This window comes from Perca fluviatilis, chromosome 4, assembly GCF_010015445.1.
Source record: "Perca fluviatilis chromosome 4, GENO_Pfluv_1.0, whole genome shotgun sequence".
Lineage (NCBI taxonomy): Eukaryota > Metazoa > Chordata > Actinopteri > Perciformes > Percidae > Perca > Perca fluviatilis.
Genome location: NC_053115.1, coordinates 33,165,415 through 33,185,808, shown reverse-complemented (window position 1 = coordinate 33,185,808; position 20,394 = coordinate 33,165,415). Strand labels below are relative to the sequence as shown.

The 20,394-nt window shown below is 39.6% G+C and overlaps 2 protein-coding genes across 2 annotated transcripts; both read left to right on the top strand.

Moving 5' to 3' along the window:
- Positions 1-788: 788 nt before the first annotated feature.
- On the top strand, positions 789-6,141 carry LOC120557798 (CMRF35-like molecule 8). The gene is made up of 9 exons (XM_039798422.1): positions 789-1,010; positions 1,440-1,700; positions 1,961-2,266; positions 2,390-2,701; positions 3,144-3,248; positions 3,651-3,674; positions 3,796-3,882; positions 4,504-4,550; positions 4,693-6,141. The coding sequence occupies exons 1-9, from the start codon at positions 968-970 to the stop codon at positions 4,969-4,971; spliced, it is 1,464 nt and encodes a 487-aa protein (XP_039654356.1). The 5' UTR covers positions 789-967; the 3' UTR covers positions 4,972-6,141.
- Positions 6,142-8,476: 2,335 nt separating this feature from the next.
- LOC120557799 (polymeric immunoglobulin receptor-like) lies at positions 8,477-18,639 on the top strand. The gene is made up of 10 exons (XM_039798423.1): positions 8,477-8,526; positions 10,582-10,746; positions 11,711-12,007; positions 13,583-13,888; positions 14,004-14,318; positions 14,746-14,856; positions 15,219-15,242; positions 15,364-15,450; positions 16,919-16,965; positions 18,506-18,639. The coding sequence occupies exons 2-10, from the start codon at positions 10,704-10,706 to the stop codon at positions 18,602-18,604; spliced, it is 1,329 nt and encodes a 442-aa protein (XP_039654357.1). The 5' UTR covers positions 8,477-8,526; positions 10,582-10,703; the 3' UTR covers positions 18,605-18,639.
- Positions 18,640-20,394: the final 1,755 nt, after the last annotated feature.

The following is a 20,394-nucleotide window of genomic DNA, read 5'->3' as shown; positions in this document are numbered from 1 at the left end:
CGGTATCGCAATATTCATGATCGATATCGCAATATCACATTTTGTCAATATCGTGCAACCCTGATGTGAACATCTCTTAAGCTTGTGTTAACCGCAGAAAGTTAAAATGCCAAACAGGTTACACTACTGCGTTGTTGGAAAGAACCTGGACAACACGTAGTACATCACTAGAGGATTGAGGAAGGTAAAATAATGGACCGCTGTGTGACAGTATTACAGACACCACCCTATCAGCAGCAGGTTCTTGTGGTTTTGTGTTGTTAGCAGGAAATTCATTGTGTCACATCATGTTGGCTTCATAATAGCTTGCGAGATTGATGATGCAAGGCTGTCGTAGACAGCGGGGGGGATGTACCATCATGACTACTACTTATGTTCATAGTCATTTATTTTAATTATTAGGATCCCCATTAGCTTGGTCGAAGAAGGTTGTTGTTTATAACAGGTAATGGTATAAAAAGGCTGATATCTCCTGACATTAACACTGCTGAAACCCCCAACTTCCCCTTCATGGATTATTTAAAATCTCTTGCTTCTATTTGTCATTGTATTTTTCCAAGTCAGTTGTTCTTACATTTAGGAAGTGATGTTGATATGATTTACTTATTGAATCAAAGCCAAATAATGAATAATGGTGAGGCATTCTGTTATACCACTATTCTACTGTTTGTGGCATATTGTGGCGTTTTTGTCAGGGACTTTCTAATACAAAGTGTATTTTCTTTCTCATGACTGTTTCTGTTTACTGTGAACAGGGTTAAAAATGGAGTTCTAATTGTGAAGAACAAAAAGGGGAAGGATAGATAGAAAGGTAAGGCAAGACGTTTTTTAAGTAACATATTATGACAGAAATTCAGGAAACCCAACTCTTGAGAGCGACCAACTGACGCAGCAATCAGACAGACCTGAAATAACCAGCTGGAGTTTAATAATCTGACGGAAGATCTCATCATCCAACAGCAACATAATGAAGAGCTTTCTTCTACTCATCCTCTCACTGATGATAACAGGTACAACTAATACCTAATACCTCCTCACTGATAGATACAATCATTCAAATGAAAAACTGTTTTCAATATGTTCTGTGGTTCAGTTTGAGCAAATAATTTTGTGTTAATGTGCTTTACAGTGCTTTACTAAATGAATATGAGTAGAAATCCTACAGTAACATAATGTACTGCTCCATAACTCCAGTAATTGCAACAACAATCAAGTGTAAAAACAGTGTAGAGAAAAAAAGCAGAGGCTTTTTCAGAAAATATACAACGAAAGAGATTTATAGGACTAATCTGTAATCTACTGATTAATCCTGAGAGTGTGTTTCCGATCATGTTCCAGACAGACTGTGTATGTTTTGTTGATAGAGATCATATTCAGACTGCAGTTCTGAGATTGTTTTAGAATCTGACATGATGTGAACTTTTCTCTCTGATCTACAGGCTGGGAGGCCTCATCGGATGTGAAGGGATGCACAGGCAGATGGGTGGAATTCATCTGCCAGCATAAAACAATTAAACAATATCAAAGATCTGTAGTTGAAGGCAGCCAAAAAATCATACGAAGCACTCAAAAGAATGTGTGGCAGACCAGAAAGCACAAAGTGGTCAACAAACCACATCAACATGGGGAATCTGGGAAGTACAAGTGTACATTTATATTTGACCAAAAATCTGAAAGTGATGAAGTGGACTTGAAAGTTGGTAAGAAATGCTGCCTCTTTTTATCACTGTCTCTCATGTCCTTTGTTAAAGCACTTTGTAACTGTGTTAAAGAGTAACTACACCCTCAGATAACTAAGGTATCAGATATGCACACTTAGACATACAGTACTCCTATTGTTCTAGTCATCATCTACTGACTAACCAAGTTACAAAACATGGGAATAATTTTGCCATGAAGCACATAGTACTAGACATGATGGAAAGATTTCACACGTTTTACCTTTCTTGTTTATTTACAGATGACGGCTGTCAGACACCATTTAATCAAACTGCATACAGAACAGTTAAAACCACCATCTCATGTAACAAAAGAAACTCCAGAGTCATGTTTTTCTGCAAAGAGAAGGGTTCAATCTGTGAGGATATTTTATCAACAAAATCTTCTCTGAAGACAAACGGGTCCTTCACTCTCACAGAGACCAGCAGTAGCTTCAACATGTCCATCAGTAATGTGTCCTCACAGCATGCTGGTGTCTACTGGTGTGGAGTGGAAACAGATAAAGGTTACCGAGCTGCACTCAGAAAAATACAACTGGAGGTTGAAGGTGAGAAACAAACATCGGACACTTTTAGGTTTGATTTACTCACACATATAATGAAGATGTCTCTGAAATCTGATGTTAAATACAGTTACTGATAGGCAACACTGTCTTTCTGTCTGTCTACAGATACTATTACTAGCTTCACCAAGTCTCCAACTGTTGGACAGAATCTCACATACTGGTGTGAATATCCAGAGGGTACTCCGATAAAAAAATTTATCTGTAAAGGAGAAGATCCATCTATATGTAAACAGATAGTAAGCACGCAACAGAGCAACGCTGGAAAGTTTTCTATGATGGAGGACAGAGACAAGAGACGTAGCACCATAACAGTGAGAAACGTAACAACAGAAGACTCTGGGACATACTGGTGTGGAGCAGAAAGAAATGACCCAAAACAGAGCAACCCATTCTTCCACAAACTTGTGATGACTGTCGGTGAGTTGTGACATTATTGTATGGTTTGGATGTAATCTGACCCCAGTTCAGATTGTAGTTAGTTTATTGATGGATGGTGAAGTTCACCTGTGACAGGTTCAAGTTACAACCCCAAAGACCTCTGTTTTGTTGTCTTTGGCGCCACCTTTTGGTAATAAGCGGTAATTAAGAGACCAAAAAACGATGCCGCTTCACACACAAGTAAGTTGAAGAGTGAGTCTGTTGCGTTAACTCCTCCTACCCTCTCTGGTGGACCAATCACTGCTCACTGATGGAAAAACGCGTCACTAACTGTGCAACGATTGTGATGTCTGAAATGTCGCCACAGACACCTCTAATAATGTCAATCAGTGGACCATTTGCTCAACCACCATTGTGTTACATCATCCCACAGTAACAAATGTACAGTATTTTGTTTATCTCATATTTTATCTATTTGCAGTGCCTCCAACAACATTGAACTCCTCTACTATCTCAACATCACCTCATCCAGTTCCTACATCTGCTTCTTCCACCCAGTCGACCACTGCATCTGCCCACAGCGATGGTAAGAAAGCATTTCTGAAACCTACTGCAGCCGGAGCTTAACTTTAATGAAATGCTTACCAGCATCAAAATAAAAGCAACAATAACCACTGAACACTGATCATCTCATAGTTCATCTTAGCAAGTTATGTTAACAAATAACTGTGTTTTTAGGAAGATCATAATTTAGCAGCGTTGACCTGTACAGTTTCAGGCATCAACTTTCATCCAACTTATATCATCTTCTTTAAAAAAAAAACAGATTGATCCGTCCAAAAGTAATAGTTACATGACAAGTCAGTTAAAGTCCCAGGCTCATGATAGCACAATTTGTTTGTTTTCTGCCAAGTTTTGGCAAATTACATTTCTTATTTTCTATACTTTCCTACTGTATATCTCTAATCTATTTTATATCTATTTTCAGGTCCTCCAACTACATCAAGTCCTGGTGAGGAAGCACTTTAGTTGACAGAAACCTCCTGCAGCAGATAAACCCTTCTGGATGAGTTGTGTGTGTGTGTTTAAATAAAGCTGGTTGTCTCTTAGTTGTGTGGTTGTGTCTCCTGCAGGGGCCTCCTCGTTACCTGGAACCATACCTGTGGTCGTCTGTGTGGCTGTGCTGCTGGTGCTGCTCATTTTGGTTCTCGTCTGGAAACGTAAGAGACTTCTTGGAACACACACGTACATGGATACACACTTTTTTGGGTGGGCTGGCAAGCGGTGATTCAACAAATCCATGAATCAATAAATAAATACAAATAATAAAAAAGGTCCAGACTGCCCTTTTCATGGTTGTAAATTTGATATTTGTACAGCTTTTAGTTTCAGTAGAGCTGGCTATCGCCAATGATTTACCGAATTCATTTGATTCTGATTCACAAGGTCACGATTCAGTTACATTTCCGGTTTGATTGATATTAATTAGGTTAGGGAAATTTCAGTTACAATACCAATATTGCTTGGATTAAAAAAAGAGGTTCTCAGAAAATGTATGCTGTAAATTGTGCAAGCAAGAAGCAACCGTCAAACTTTTCTTATAATGCACAAGGTTAATGTTAACATTAATCGATTTCCGATCACTCAAACAAAGATCGATTTTAATCGGAAAATCGATTATTTTAACTCAGCCCTAGCTACAATATGTTATTAATTTCTATGCAGTACAACAGACTCAAACATCAACAGGTGTAACTGTGTCCGTTGTACAGTAGGTCCCGCTGTGATGAGACAGATTAGCGTGTGATTCTGCTTGTTAATTTCTTTCTTTCTTTTTGCAGGATTTCAGCGTTCAAAAGACACAAGAAATAGAGAACAGAACAATGAGGTTAGTGTACATAAGTCTATCTAGCCATACTAGCTAAATGCTAACATTAGAATGCTAGAACCTCTGCCACTCTGGTTAATGTTTAATGTTAGGATGACATATGAATGATATTCCTCCTGTGTTTGTCTTTGTTCTCTGGAAGGATGGTGTCTATGAGGAGATACAGGAGCGCCCCCAGAAGCCAGACTCAGGAACTGCACTCAGCACTATTTATGTCACAGCCAACACTCCCACAAACCCCTCTGCCTCGCAGCATTACTCCACGGTCAACTTTCCCAACAGCTCTGGAGAAGCTAGTGGTGACACATATTCTACTGTGTGGGACGGCGGCCATAGTCCCGCCCACTCTGCTGTCAATCATCCATCCAGACTTCCTGAAGACCCTTTCTATTCTACTGTCAACAACCCACAGCAGCACTGAGACCAGTCCTGACACTCTCACTTCAGTTTAAAATTTAGTCACATGGTTTCTGCACTGATACACACCAAGTTACCAGTTCTGTCAGGTCCATTAAGACAAGAACAACACAGACAATAAAAATGCTTTAGAAAATGTTATTGAATAAATTACAAATTAAATTTGGCGGTATGGCTCTGTTCAGAAGAGTCCCTTGACCGTTCATGAGCACCATGAAAGAGCAGCGTCAGGGGACAGCAGCAGCAGCAGCAGCATTAGGGGATGCTCACTCAGTTTAAGACTGGGAGAGCTAAACTATTCCCCCATTGAACAGAGCAGCAACGATGACATAGAAGCAAATGCCACGTTATACACAACAAGGTGGAGCAGGGGAGGAGGTGGGTAGCATTGATACAAGCAGCAAGCAGTTAGAAGCACATTAAAGCCGCTTTAAGTAGGGCGCCCTGTTTGAATGTAGCCATTTAGCAGCGAGGGGAGTTGACCAGCTGATGCGCTGATGCAGATCAGCTGTGCAGCTCAGCTGATGCAGCTCAGCTGATGACCATGTATTGGCCAATAGCGGTTTAGCAGCGTCTTGACTACATGGCCTGCCAGAACTGACGCAACGCTCAATTTCTTCAACCAGCACTGCAGTTCAATACGACATGTCCAACTACCACCTCAATAAGGACCACACAACTCAATCAACATCTGAATTACAGTAAAGGCAAAAACATGGATCTTAGTTGTCGAGTCCAACCTCCACTGTTAAACGCTAACATGCTTCAACTTTACCTGTTTAATTGTACCACATTGATGAGTAATATTACTGAATGCTACAAGAACATTGTGAATCATATTTCAGTTTAATGTAACCACAGTGGTTACATCACAAATTTGCTCTTTTACTGCTGCTGGTTTTGAATGTCCTTTTCAGCCTGTATGCAACAACAAACCCTCAGCCCTCACACAAATATGTCTCAGACTGGTTTAATGTATATATGGTTTCAATTCTTGTATTTATTGTGCAATATGTTATGCAATATCTATTTGTTTCTTCTTTTTGAAAACCTTCCCTTTTTTTTAACCAACATAATGCATTTGGACATGTTGACACTTTTGTTTTCTTTTCAACATTGTATTTGATTTACATGAAATGCTTAAATAGTGGTAATAAACAAGATTTACTTTTAAGTGGTCTTTTTCATCTTATAATTGAATTTACAAATCGTATGTGTTTATATGGCACAAAACAATAAGTATAAGTGTTTTACTAACAGAGACACAAGAAAGAAAAAATAGACAAGCCAAAATGGTACAAACAAAGAACACAAAATGTAGACACGTACACAACACAAGACATAACATTTCAGGACGATTAGCTGTTTGGCTTCTTAAGAGACTTGATGTCATGCCCTCCACCTCGTGTCTCTGTGTGAGTCTGTGAGTGTGTGTGTGTGTGTGTGTGTGTGTCTGTCTGTGTGAGTGTGTGTCTGTGTGAGTGTGTCTGTGTGAATGTGTGTCTTTGTGAGTGTGTGAGTGTGTGTATGTGTGAATGTGTGTCTGTGTGTGTGTCTGAGTGTGTGTGTATGTTTGTGTGTGTGTGTATGAGAGTGTGTGTCAGTGTGAGTGTGTGTGTCCGTGTGAGTGTGTCTGTGTGTGTGTCAGTGTGTCTGTGTCTGTGTGTGTCTGTGTGAGTGTGTATCATTGTGAGTGTGTGTGAGTGTGTGTGTGTGTCTGTGTGAGTGTGTGTGTGTCTTTGTGAGTGTGTGAATGTGTGTCTGTGTGTGTGGTGTGTGTATGTTTGTGTGCGTGTGTGAGAGTGTGTGTCAGTGTGTGTGTCTGTGTGAGTGTGTGTGTGTGAGTGTGTGTCAGTGTGTCTGTGTGTGTCTGTGTGAGTGTGTATCATTGTGAGTGTGTGTCTGTGTGAGTGTGTGTGTGTGTTGTCTGTGTGAGTGTGTCTTTGTGATTGTGTGTCTGTCTAAACAACGGTTTGAAGCTGCGGAGCTGGAAGAGTAACCCTAATCTACAGGAGAAGTCTGTGTCTGATATAAGGGAGTTGGTTGCTAGTGCGTGACACGCAGGCTCTGCATTCACAGCGAACCAACCAATCACAATCAATGTTGATCAATGTATTAAACAACCAGCGCAGGCCCCACTAGTCGTTTACCACAACATGAAAATAAGCGAAGGAACAGGAAGGTCAAAAAATCAGGAAGCCCCCTTATTTTAGGGGAAGCAACACGCATGCATTATTAATAACAGCCTGGATTGGTAGGAGTAGGATATATGAATACAATGGTGTCATGTAAGGCAACCAGCGTATTTAACTACCTAACTTCCCCATCCAAAATCACATCAGAAGAGAAGTCCTAGCGCTTACTTGCTTTTGTTTGTAAAACATTGAAGTTCAAGAAAGAATGGTTCACACAAGAACAAAAGTCATTTTTGTTCAATTTTTTTTTCTACGCAGATGCACTCCCCTACAAAATCACAACCAGCAATTGGAGAATTATTTATTATTTACAAAAGAGCTATTCAAGTCAAGGCAGGAAAAAATATATATATATACACCATATGTCCGTTTTTTTTCCAGAACTGTACAGTGCTAGTTTCACTGTTAAAAAGTAAATATTTCATGGTCTGACAAGGCTCTGGTTAGGTATATGCACACTATGACTTGGTTAAGGTTATGGAAAGATCATTGTCATTGAAACAATAATAAACACTTGATTAAACTTAGGGAACAGACAAAAGTCACAACTACAGCCATTAGAGGGGAGTTTCAACTTGCGAGTGGTCAGGAGCACCACTCTGTAGATGGTATATGGTTTGAGCACAGTATAAAAGGCATGCTGCGGTTTGTTCCAGTATTCCAATGTGCTAATTATTTTTTTTCAGGCTTGTGCTGGCTTTTTTTGCATGTTAGGCCTATAGAGTGGTAGCCTGGCTCCGCCCTCCTACGTACTTCCACTCAATTTTCCTTCAGTACGTCGTCTGGGTTTGCGGTATATTCTTGGGTTTTCTCTGGCCAAATCTTTACCGGTCCAATCAGCGAACAGAGGGAGTGGCTGAGAACGATGACGTTGAGGTCGTGCGCTAGTTTGAGTTGTAGTTCCGTAATGGCGGCGGAGAAAGATGCGAGCGAAGCCATTCGGTCCGTTGTGGCAACGCTGCCCGAATATCCAGAAGTTAAAGCCCGAAAAGTTTGATTTTCCAGCTCGCTCTGTTAGTGGTGAAGGAGTTGGCTAAGGCGAACGCTAGCGATGCTAAGCCGACGTCATGACCAAACGTTAGCGATTGGTTATGGCAGATCCAGAGTGGCCAGGGAATATCTGTGCATTCGGAAAAAAGTCCAGAATGGCCGTCCAACCGACGGCTGTCGGCACAAAAAAGGTCTACTAAAGCGATATTAACAGCCAACAGCAGGGGGCGCTAATACGATCACTTACTGTATGCTACGTGTAAAAGAAAGTGAGGAAGAAGAGTAGGCCTACTAGTCTGGCTATCACCAATCCACAGCCTGGTCATGATGAGGGACAGACAGCAGAGTTAATTTCACATCAGCAAGAGGTACTGGTAAGTGCCAGGAGCAGGGCACATTATAATAGGCCTTTATTGCGAATTGGATAGTTAGTTGTCAACATGGGTGTGCATCATGATTATGAAAATGATCATGCCATTTAGTGCTGTCAGACTTAAAGTGTTTAATAATTTCTGTTAGGTTAATTTGAAACATTAAACGCGTTAGAAATTAATCGCGGGTAATCATCGTATATGAGAGGTTGTAGTGAGCTCACTTTGCTGCTATAGGATGAAGACTATGGTATTGAATTAAACGGGAAAACATCCGACATGCATTGGTACCACTCTAAACGTGCTAACAAACAGGGAAGGAGGCTAAATAATTCACCAAATGTAACCAAAGTTTAACCAAAAAACTTTCTGTCTGCCTTCCATCAGAGTGCAGTTTTTCCTTGTCTTTCATATTTGCGTTTACTATTGTGGAACTGGCAAAGACCTGGCGGTTGTTTGTGAAAGCTTCACAGACTAAATTGATAGGGCCTAGTCATTTTCAACATTTCACAGCCTTAATATGAATCAAAAGTGTAATATGACATTGAGAAAATATTAAATAGGTTATTCTCTGCTAATTCTTAAGCAAGCTAAGCAACACATAACCTATCTTTAAAATCATTTGTTTATTCAGGTTGAAGATAGTTGCAGCACAAAAGATGACAGGGAGAGTGCAGGGAAGTGCCAGGATTTCCCAGGATGCTCTACATCACAATATTTCACACGGCCCAAGTCAGATAGTCACAGCCTGGAACAATTTTTTGCTTACCACCCTCAGCAAAAGCCTAAACACCTGTCTCTATAGAGAGTGTTTAGTTGTAAAGATTGTACCAACCACAAATGGCTAATAAACACAACCCCAATTATCATCATTGGTTTTGAGATGTTACTTGCTGTGAATACTTTGTCTGATAGGCTACAGTATTGTGGCGTAGTATCAGGATTTCCTGGCTAGTGTCTGTCGTGCACGGCTAGGAGCGAATGGCCGGATGATGGGCCTATTTGGGAGAAAGTCCAGGGCTGTTTTTTAGCCCCAGTCCGTCCCTGACAGTGGCTCTGGGCAGATCCAATAGTTTTAAACTTCAACAGAGTACCCACCTTAACACTTGTCAATGGAGAGTGGCCAGACTCTCTGTACAAATGAGATGTACCAGAGTCTGGTAGGACCAGGCTAATAGAGTGCTGTAAGGATGATATATTTTTGCAGGCCAACCTGGAAGTTATCTTCCCTGTTTCCATCAACAAAAAGCCAATGGGATGTTTCCATTGGATGTTCGATTGTTGCAGAAAATAAGCTCTGTGGCAAACAAAATTATATGATACTTACATGTCTTGTTTGACAATCGGGACGGGACTTCAACTACAAAACTGAGAGTGACGCCTAATGTGCCCGACAACCTCTGTTGTCTCATTTAGCTACTTCTTAGCAACCACCTTTTTAAGAAACGTGAAAACTTTAAAGAACAAAAACTGTGAATGTGAAAATGCCAAACATGTTGCACTACTGCGTTGTACATCAACAGGAGATTGAGAAAGGGAAATGATAATCATCAAGATTGATGATGTAATGCTGTGAAACTTGTAGACAGCAGGGGATGTATCATCATAACTATCATTCTCATAGTCATAACCACTGGTGTTGTTTATGACAGGTAATGGTATAAAAAGACTGACATCTCCTGACATTAACACTGCTGAAATCCCCAGCTCCCCATTTATGGATTAATAAAATCTCTTGCTTCTATTTGTAATTTAACTTTATCCCAGTCACATGTACTTACATTTAGGATGTCGATATAATTAACTTATTTAATCAAAGCCAAATAATGAACAATGATGAGGCTCTCTGTTATGCTACTATGCTACTTCTGACATATTGTTTATGTCAAGGACTTCCTATTAATCCAAAGTGTATTTTTCTTCGCATGACTTAGATTATTTCCTATTTATTGTAAATGCCAACGTATAAAAGGAAGAAGTTATATAATCGGGAAGAAAAAAAAAGGGGAAGAATAAACGGTGGGGACGGGATGTTTTTTAAGTAACATATTATGACAGAAATTCAGAAACCCAACTCTTGAGAGCGACCAACTGTAGCGACGCAGCGATCAGACAGACCTGAAATAACCAGCTGGAGTTTAAGAATCTGACGGAGGATCTCATCATCCAACAGCAACATCATGAAGAGCTTTCTTCTACTCATCCTCTCACTGATGATAACAGGTACAACTAATACCTCCTCACTGATAGATACAGTCATTCAAATGTAAAAGAGTTTAGTTCAGTTTGAGCTAATTGTTTTGTGTTAATGTGCTTTACAGTGTTTTACTGAATGAATATGAGTAGAAATCCTACAGTAACATATTGTACTGCTACTGTACTACTGTACTGTACTGCTCAATAACTCCAGTAATTGCAACAACAACAAAAAACACAGTGTATTATATTTCTATCTGTTTCACTTTCACTATAACTCATTTATACATAACACAGCAGTTAAAGAAAGATTATTTTAGATTAAAAACTTCTTCGGTGAACTCGCAGTAAAAAAAACAAATTTTAACAATTAATAAAAATGAGGAAAAAGATACTTAAAATCTGTGAACCATTCATACATATAGCTACAAAAGCAAAACACAGTAATTTGTATGTATTGCACATATTTATTTATTTTATTGGTTTATTTGATATGCCATATGGACCATGCATATTTATGAACATTGTTGTATAAAACACACCATGTAAATATGCCAGAATTAGTACAAATAACTACTACTACTATTACTACTACTACTACTGCTAATGTATGCACCACATTGACTGCTGCTGTATAAGACTGCAAAGATCCGCGTACGGAGGAGGGTGGCTTTAAAGCCGGGGAGCAGAGTTCGTGTCCCGGGAGAAGTTAAGGGGCAAACACAAGACTTTCACCCAGGAAACGGGAGTTCATGTCCCAGGAGTTCTACTAAAGATGACCCGTGTTTTAATCCAAAAACCCAATCTTTTTTTCTAATCTTAACTAGTCTTTTGGGACCTTAACTTAAATTTTGTCGCCACATGATGGTCACCTTTTGTCTGCTAAACTTAATGGCAGAAACGACCGTCACCTCAGGGTGACTGCAACTCAGCTCACAGCAACCTGTTTTCAGAATCTGACATGATGTGAACTTTTCTCTCTGATCTACAGGCTGGGAGGCCTCATCTGAAGTGAAGGGATGCACAGACGGATGGGTGGAATTCACCTGCAAATATCCAAAAAATAACACATATTCAAGTGTTGATGTAGTTAAGGACAACCAAACAATCATAGGAACTACTCAAAAGAATGTGAGTCAGACCAAGGGCAGATTTTCTGTGTACAATGACGGAAAAAATAAAAGTCTCAGAGTGGTTATCAAACCACTTCAACAAGAGGACTCCGGGGAGTACGAGTGTAAATTTGACCAAGAATCTGACCCTGCCAATGAAGTGGACTTAAGAGTTGGTGAGAAATGCTGCCTCTTTTATCACTGTCTCTCATGTCCTTCGTTAAAGCACTTTGTAACTGTGTTAAAGAGTAACTCATAGGTGTGATTGGCAAAGGACAAAAAAGCAGGAAAATATATGGCGCACCTAGCTCTTTAAACTGATTTTTATCTGTCTGAATGTTTTCTTCTCTCTGTCCGAAAACAACAATTAATAGTGGCTAAGACCATACTATTTGAGAATATACAGATTTTTGTTGGTTTCTCCAAATACCTGAGGAAAAATGTCATTAGCACCACATAATAAAATGAACTGTTTTAGTTATTGTATATATAAAATTTCACATTATGTTTTTATGAAATCATGTGTTTTACAACATGTAGTTTTTTTAAACTATTTGTCTTAGTCATGTTTAAAAGTCCATGTGCCTTGAGGATACTCAGAAACATGTATTTACCACTCCAAACATTGTACGTTGGAACGTGTGGACGCTTGTTTTCTAGTAAATTAAGTACCTTGAGTTTTAGATTAGGTTTTGGTCATTCTCAACACCTTTCTATCCCCTGCTTTGACACATCAGTTCTGGACTCTGTGCTGCTGCCAGCCTGTGTAACGTACGTTACTTGACTGTCAGCTTTAGCTAGCTAACGCTCCCGACTAACGGTTACCGCTAACAAGCTAGTGATCTAGCGAGGATTATCCCTTCAGACCACAGTGGACTTCAGTGGACTCTCCATCCAAACTCCCGACTGGACCTTCGTCTGCTATGACTACCGGACTCTTTCGAGTAGTCGACATGTAGTCCCTGTCTCCGCCGATCGCTTGGTAGCTTTGAGAAACCTGGTCAGCTGTCTGCTTACGCCAGCTAACTTCTGTTAGCTTCCACCGACTGACGGCTCGCCCAGCAGACCTGTTCGCTGTAGAGCCCTTTTAGCCATGTTTCCCGGCTCAAGCAAATAGCTAGCCTAACGCTTAGAATAAAAGTTAGTGTTGGCCACTACCTCTCTGCACTGCCGAAAATGGTGCTCCTAAAATATTCCTCACAGTCACTGCAACTTCTCAACGTCATCTGCTACGTCGCTCAAGTTTGCAATGCCAACATAAAATAAAAATAAAAGTATTGTCCCGTTGTCGGCTTCAGCTAAGAAAGAAATAGTTCGCCCCCACACGTCCAACATTCTTAGAACACATCAGATAACCTTCCGCAACGATTGCAGGCTCTTTGGTGGAGCTCTGCTTTGAATGAAGTTCCATTGTGACAAATGAATGGACTACTTGCGGAGTGACATGAAGACATGAATCAGAGGCACAAAAAACGTTGACAGCGGTGAGCGGTCATTATGTTTACCAATACCCGACCCGTGCCTTGCGCGCGAACCCCTCCCCATGATTTACGAGAGCCTCATTTTCAGGGCGGAAAATCCGGAAGAATCACACCCCTGTAACTACACCCTCAGATAACTTAGGTATAATACATGCACACTTAGACATAGTCTTCTATTTCAAGTCATCATCTACAAAACTAACCAAGTAATACAAAATTTAAATCCATTTGCCATAAAGTACATAGTCAAAGTCTCTTTTGTATTTTCAGATGACGGCTGCCAGCCACAGTTTAATCAAACTGCGTACAGAACAGCTAAAACCACCATGTCATGTGACAAAAGAAACAACTCCGGAGTCATGTTTTTCTGCAAAGAGAACGGTTCAATCTGTGAGGATATTTTATCAACATCTTCTCCGAGGTCAAACGGGTCCTTCACTCTCACAGAGACCAGCAGTAGCTTCAACATGTCCATCAGTAATGTGTCCTCACAGCATGCTGGTGTCTACTGGTGTGGAGTGGAAACAGATAAAGGTTACCGAGCTGCACTCAGAAAAATACAACTGGAGGTTGAAGGTGAGAAACATCAGACACTTTTAGGTTTGATTTACTCACACATATAATGAAGGTGTCAAATACACTGTTAAATACAGTTACTGATAGGCACCGCTGTCTTTCTGTCTGTCTACAGATACTATTACTAACTTCACTAGGTCTCCAACTGTTGGACAGAATCTCACATACTGGTGTACATATCCAAACGGTACTTTACAGATGAAAAAATTCATCTGTAAAGGAGAAGATCCATCTATATGTGAACAGATAGTAAGCACCGCAAAGAACAACTCTGGAAAGTTTTCTATGATGGAGGACGATGAGAAGAGAAATATCACCATAACAGTGAGAAACATAACAACAGAAGACTCTGGGACATACTGGTGTGGAGCAGAAAGAAATGACCCAAAACAGAGCAACCCATTCTTCAACAAACTTGTGATGACTGTCGGTGAGTTGTGACATTATTGTATGGTTTGGATGTAATCTGACCCCTGTTCAGTCTATAACTGTTTAGAGAAGATAATCTTTTTTTTGCGTTGCTGATCTGTATAGTTTCAGGCAGCAAATTTCAAATAAATTATATCCGCTTGTTTGAAAAACAAATTGATCGCTCCAAAACTAATGACACGTTGGTTGCAGTCCAAGGCTAATGACCGCATGATTTCTTTTTGTCTTTTTTTTTTTTTTCAAATTGTATTTATTATTTTGTTATAATTTGTACTCCACATCTCTTATCTATCATATCTTTTTTTAAGTGTCACCAACCTTGTACATCAGGTCATGTGTGGTTTTGTAAAAAACAAAAAACTACTACCAGTAACAAATGTACAGTATTTTGTTTATATCGTATTATATCTCTTATCTATTATATCTAGTTGCAGAGCCTCCAACAACACTGAGCCCCTCTACTATCTCAACATCACCTCATCCAGTTCCTACATCTGCTTCTTCCACCCAGTCGACCACTGCATCTGCCCACAGCGATGGTGAGGAAGCATTTCTGAAACCTACTGCAGCCGGAGCTTAACTTTAATGAAATGCTTACCAGCATCAAAATAAAAGCAACAATAACCACTGAACACTGATCATCTTATAGTTCATCTTGGCAAGTTATGTTAACAAATAACTGTGTCAGGCATCAACTTTCAATCAAACACATCATCTTCTTAAAATATATTAAAAAAAAATGTATCCATCCAAAAGTAATAGTTACATGACAAGTCAGTTAAAGTCCCAGGCTCATTATAGCACAATTTGTTTGTTTTCTGCCAAGTTTTGACAAATTACATTTCTTATTTTTTATACTTTCCTACTGTATATCTCTAATCTATTATATATCTATTTTCAGGTCCTCCAACTACATCAAGTCCTGGTGAGGAAGCACTTTAGTTGACAGAAACCTCCTGCAGCAGATAAACCCTTCTGGATGAGTTGTGTGTGTGTGTTTAAATAAAGCTGGTTGTCTCTTAGTTGTGTGGTTGTGTCTCCTGCAGGGTCCTCCTCGTTACCTGGAACCATATCTGTGGTCGTCTGTGTGGCTGTGCTGGTGGTGCTGCTCATTTTGGTTCTCGTCTGGAAACGTAAGAGACTTCTTGGAACACACACGTACATGGATACACACTTTATTTCTTACCGAATGTAGGTGGGTTGGCAAGCGGCGATTCAATAAATTCATTACAGTTTTGTTTGATTGCTAAACAACAGTGGGCACAACTGAAGCCACGTGTGCAAAACTCAAACTACAGTCTGCACAGCAGCAGTTCATGGGGACCAAACTCTAGTTCGTTTTTCATCGCTTGAACACCGTTTTCAAAACTCTACGCACTTCTCCCATGACTTTAACCACAACGTGCACAACACTGTGGATTTACGCTCTAATTTCAGTCGCTCTAACGTTACTCGGCCGTGCTAACGTTACTGCGCTAACATTAAAGACCTGTCACTTCAAGCATGCAGCGGAGCAACGTTATGAACGCAATCCACCTACGGTCACGCTACAGACCGTTGAGAAAGACGGGTTCAGAGCAATGACTAAAACTCTGGATTTAAGAGGTCTTGCCTCGCTGAAATACGTCCGCCAACCTACTAACGTTATTCAAACAGTGAAGGAGGCTGACAGCGGAGCTCCGTTCAGTCCCCCACTACAACCACACTACTACAACCTAACTTACCTGTGGCCAAGGTAGTGGTTATACAGTACTAGCTTACAACTATTTAGTTTTGAAAGGGAAACAGTGTTAAAGTTGTTTGTATGTGTAGGCTATTCATTCGATTTGAGTTTATTTTACTACTTTGCAGTTTGCACAATACAAATAGTTTAGCTTCTGTAACTGTTTCATGGATTCCCCTTCATACAAAGTTATTGTATAATGTTGTGGAGCCAAGCAAACCCTTAATGAAAGCTTTTAGTAAACATGATGAAATTAACATGTTTTTGTGATATTCTATGTACTCCTGACAGTAGAATAAGCCATTATAAACCTATATAAAGGTGGCCCATTATTAATGGCCCATTATTATGTATTTAAATTTATTTTAAGAAGTTTGATTACATTATATTTTCGATTTGAATGCACAATTGTTTTTTAAATAACAAATAAATAAGAATTCAATAAATTACATCTATGTTATTTTGTCTTAGTTAGGAAAGTAATGTTTAGTTGGGAAGGTCTGGTGCCTTTAGTGTCTTCCACATGGTGGAAGGAAGGTATGATGTGGAAGGTATACAGTTTATTATTAATTCAGCAACGGTATCGGATCGGTATCGGCAGATACACAAAGCCCTGGCATCGGTATCGGGACTGAAAAAGTCAGATCGGTGCATCCCTAGTTTAGCGATCGAAAAAAAACTGTAATCAATGAATAATTACAAATATTTTTTAAAAGTCTTAAAATCAGATTCAAATAAACCTCCACAGGTGTACCTGTGTCAGATCTTTCCTGGTCAGTCGTACAGTAGGTCCTGCTGTGATGAGACGGATTAGTGTACAGAAATTAATTCTTAGTCTCTTTTGCTCGTTACAGTAATATCTTTCATTCTCTTGGCAGGATTTCAGTGTTCAGAAAACACAAGAACTGGAGAACAGAAAAATGAGGTTAGTGTACGTGTTTGTATGTGTGTGTGTGTGTGTGTGTGCATTTATATTTTCATAATTAGGGGACCAACAATTAGTATATACCAACACATACACATGTATGATGCCAGAGTGTGTTTGACATAGGGTTGGGCAATATATCGATATTACATCAATATCGTGATATGAGACTAGATATCATCTTAGATTTTGGATATTGTGATATCGTGATATGACATAAGTGTTGTCTTTTCCTGGTTTTAAAGGCTGCATTACAGTTAAGTGATGTACTTTTCCAAACTTACCAGACTGTTCTAGCTGTTCTATTATTTACCTTTTCCCCACTTAGACATTATGTCCACATCACTGATGATTATTTATCTAAAATCTAAGTGTGAAGATATTTTGTTAAAGCACCAATTGTCAACCCTAGAATATCGCCGCAACATCGATATCAAGGTATTTGGTCAAGAATATCGTGATATCTGATTTTTCTCCCTATCGCCCAGCCATAGTTTGACATCATCTTTGCTGCATAGATAGTTATGTCACTAAGCTGCATTTTTCTATACAATATTTGCAAATGGATGATTTCCAGCAACAGTCTTCTCATTTCACTACAGTGAGTCTACAGTCATGTTTGCAGCTTTGTAAGGCTTTACTTATGCACATCAGTGCTTATGCTAACACTAGCAGGGCAAAATGCTATGATGACTATTTATTTGCAAGCAAAGGAGTTATGGAATCAAATGTTGTGATTGGGCTAGAGAAAATAAACAGTACAGGCTACATCATGCAAAATTAGAATTAGAATAAAGCACTAATGTAAAAGTCACCTATGTCATAACAAAAAGCCCTTACTTAACCAAATATATCAAGCCAGCAATGTTAAGCAGGGTTTTCCCTAACATTATAAGGCTTAGGCGCAGCGCCCAAGCTGTTTGGGGCAGCACCTAAGCCTAATGAACGTAAAATCAATGTGAGCATCAAAACTAACTAAATGACTTTCCTCAGATCTAATGATTGTAGTTGGTCCCCAGTGGACGTCTTTAAGCTGTTCTAGCTTTTTCAACGTTTAATAATATTAATTAATTAATAATAACGGTGCAAAATGATATGAAATTGCATGTTTATTTTAATTGGAAAACGTAACATTTTCTCGAAGGAGAATCCCTAAACTCACCTCTAAATTCGTGCAACTAAGTTTTTCACAAACCATGGAAAGGACTGTTTCATTTTTTATTTCTGAAACGGGCCCTAAAGGGAGTTTTGTAGCTGTAAAGCAACAAATTTATAGCAAATTTATATTTTAATATAATCTAATAATGTGTGTATAAGTTACCCTGATGTACAATTACAAAACCAACATCAAAGTAAACATGGAAGGCGCTGCATTATTATGCTCATTTCTAGGGCTACATAATGGTCAGGTCAGAAATCGTATTAAGGGAAAACAAAGCATCTACAGCCATGCTAGAACCTCTGCCACTCTGGTTAGTGTTTAATGTTAGGATCACATATGAATGATATTCCTCCTGTGTTTGTCTTTGTTCTCTGGAAGAATGGTGTCTCTGAGGAGATACAGGAGCGCCCCCAGAAGCCAGACTCAGGAACTGCACTCAGCACTATTCATGTCACAGCCAACACTCCCACAAACTAGGGATGCACCGATCAAGGGCATAAATCCCAGGGGGGTCGGGGGGGTCAGGACCCCCTCCCCCCCCCCCCATCTAAGGGTTGTCCCCCTCTAGAAATATCATTAAAACAATGCTGTGTATTGTAAATAACATAATGATGTATATACTTAAAATATCTGTGTAAGTAGTAAACCAACACAAACCCCAAAAGATGCTTTTTAAGTTTAGAAACATTTTGAGTCCCCCCCCCCTCCCTTGCCTCACAGTGGTTTGGTCCACTGCATGCTGTAGTTAGGATCTGCACTAGACTCACAGTCACATTGGGTAGTGACAGGAATGTAGTAAGTAGGTGGTTCAAGGCTATTTTATTCACATTAAACATCGGATGAAGTTTTTCTTTTCTCAAATAGAAATGATGCTGAGTAATTAATGAATTAGTCATGACAAAAAAGTTTGCTATGCTAGTGTAATATAAAGTAACGTTACCTAGCTTGTTTAACAGCTTGTTGGACAGAAATGCACCCACTACAACTAACGTTACCACGGCGATAAGCCTAACGTTATGTGTGTGTGAACTGATATTAGGGTTAATATTGAAGATCTACAGTTGTGTTTTGCTCAATATGAAGTTAAGTGGCTGATTAGTTAAATATATATCCTCTGTCCCAGATGAAACCTAATATTTATGTGGAGGACGCAAGATCATTTTAGAATTAAAATATGACAGCTTGGTGAACCAATGAACCTAACTCATATTTAGACATCTGACGTTAAAGATTTGTGTTGTTGTTGCCCAGATAAAACGACAGAGAAAAGAAAAACAGACATAAGATCCTCATATCAAGACAATTTGGTAACATATAAGAATGGGTGCTTATGGAAATACTAGCGTCACTATGTCACAGGCAAAGGAGACAGAAAGAACCGAGGAACAGGGAGACCAGGGACAGTCAGGTGGAGAGTCTCAAGGAGACCAGGGACAGTCAGGTGGAGAGTCTCAGGGAGACCAGGGACAGTCAGGTGGAGAGTCTCAGGGAGACCAGGGACAGTCAGGTGGAGAGTCTCAGGGAGACCAGGGACAGTCAGGTGGAGAGTCTCAGGGAGACCAGGGACAGTCAGGTGGAGAGTCTCAGGGAGACCAGGGACAGTCAGGTGGAGAGTCTCAGGAAGTGTGTTGAGCTTAGTTCATATTTTTGGAGGTGTGTGGCTGTCAGGGTTAGCAGATGAGCTTCACCAGTGGCTCACTAATTTACATTATGATCAGCTAATTTAACAAGTGTATAAAAGCATTGTATTTCTTTTAGACTTTTCAAAATAAGTCATTATGTTTTAAGGTATTTTTGTGGCTTGATTGTAAACAACTTAAAAATAAATGCATGGTTTTAAAGAAGAATATTTTGGTCAATTTAGTCAGCCTTTTCATTGAATTAAGAGAAACACTGAAAAGAAGGATAATGGTACAGTCTCCATGCTACACTAATGATAGTATTAAGGCTTTCCTATAGTGGACACATGTCCTCTACCAGTATAATTGTGGCTGTATTATTTGTGTCCCCTTCAGAAATTGTTCTGCAGAAATGTTGTTTATTGACCCCCCCTACTGTTTGATCAGATTTACGCCCATGGCACTGATCCGACTTTTTCAGTCCCGATACCGATACCGATGCCTGGGCTTTGTGTATCTGTCGATACCCGATACCGATCCGATACCGTTGTTGAATTAATAATAAACTGTATAACTTCCACCTTGTACCTTCCTTCCACCATGTGGAAGAGATTAACTGAGACAAAATAACATAGATGTAATGTATTG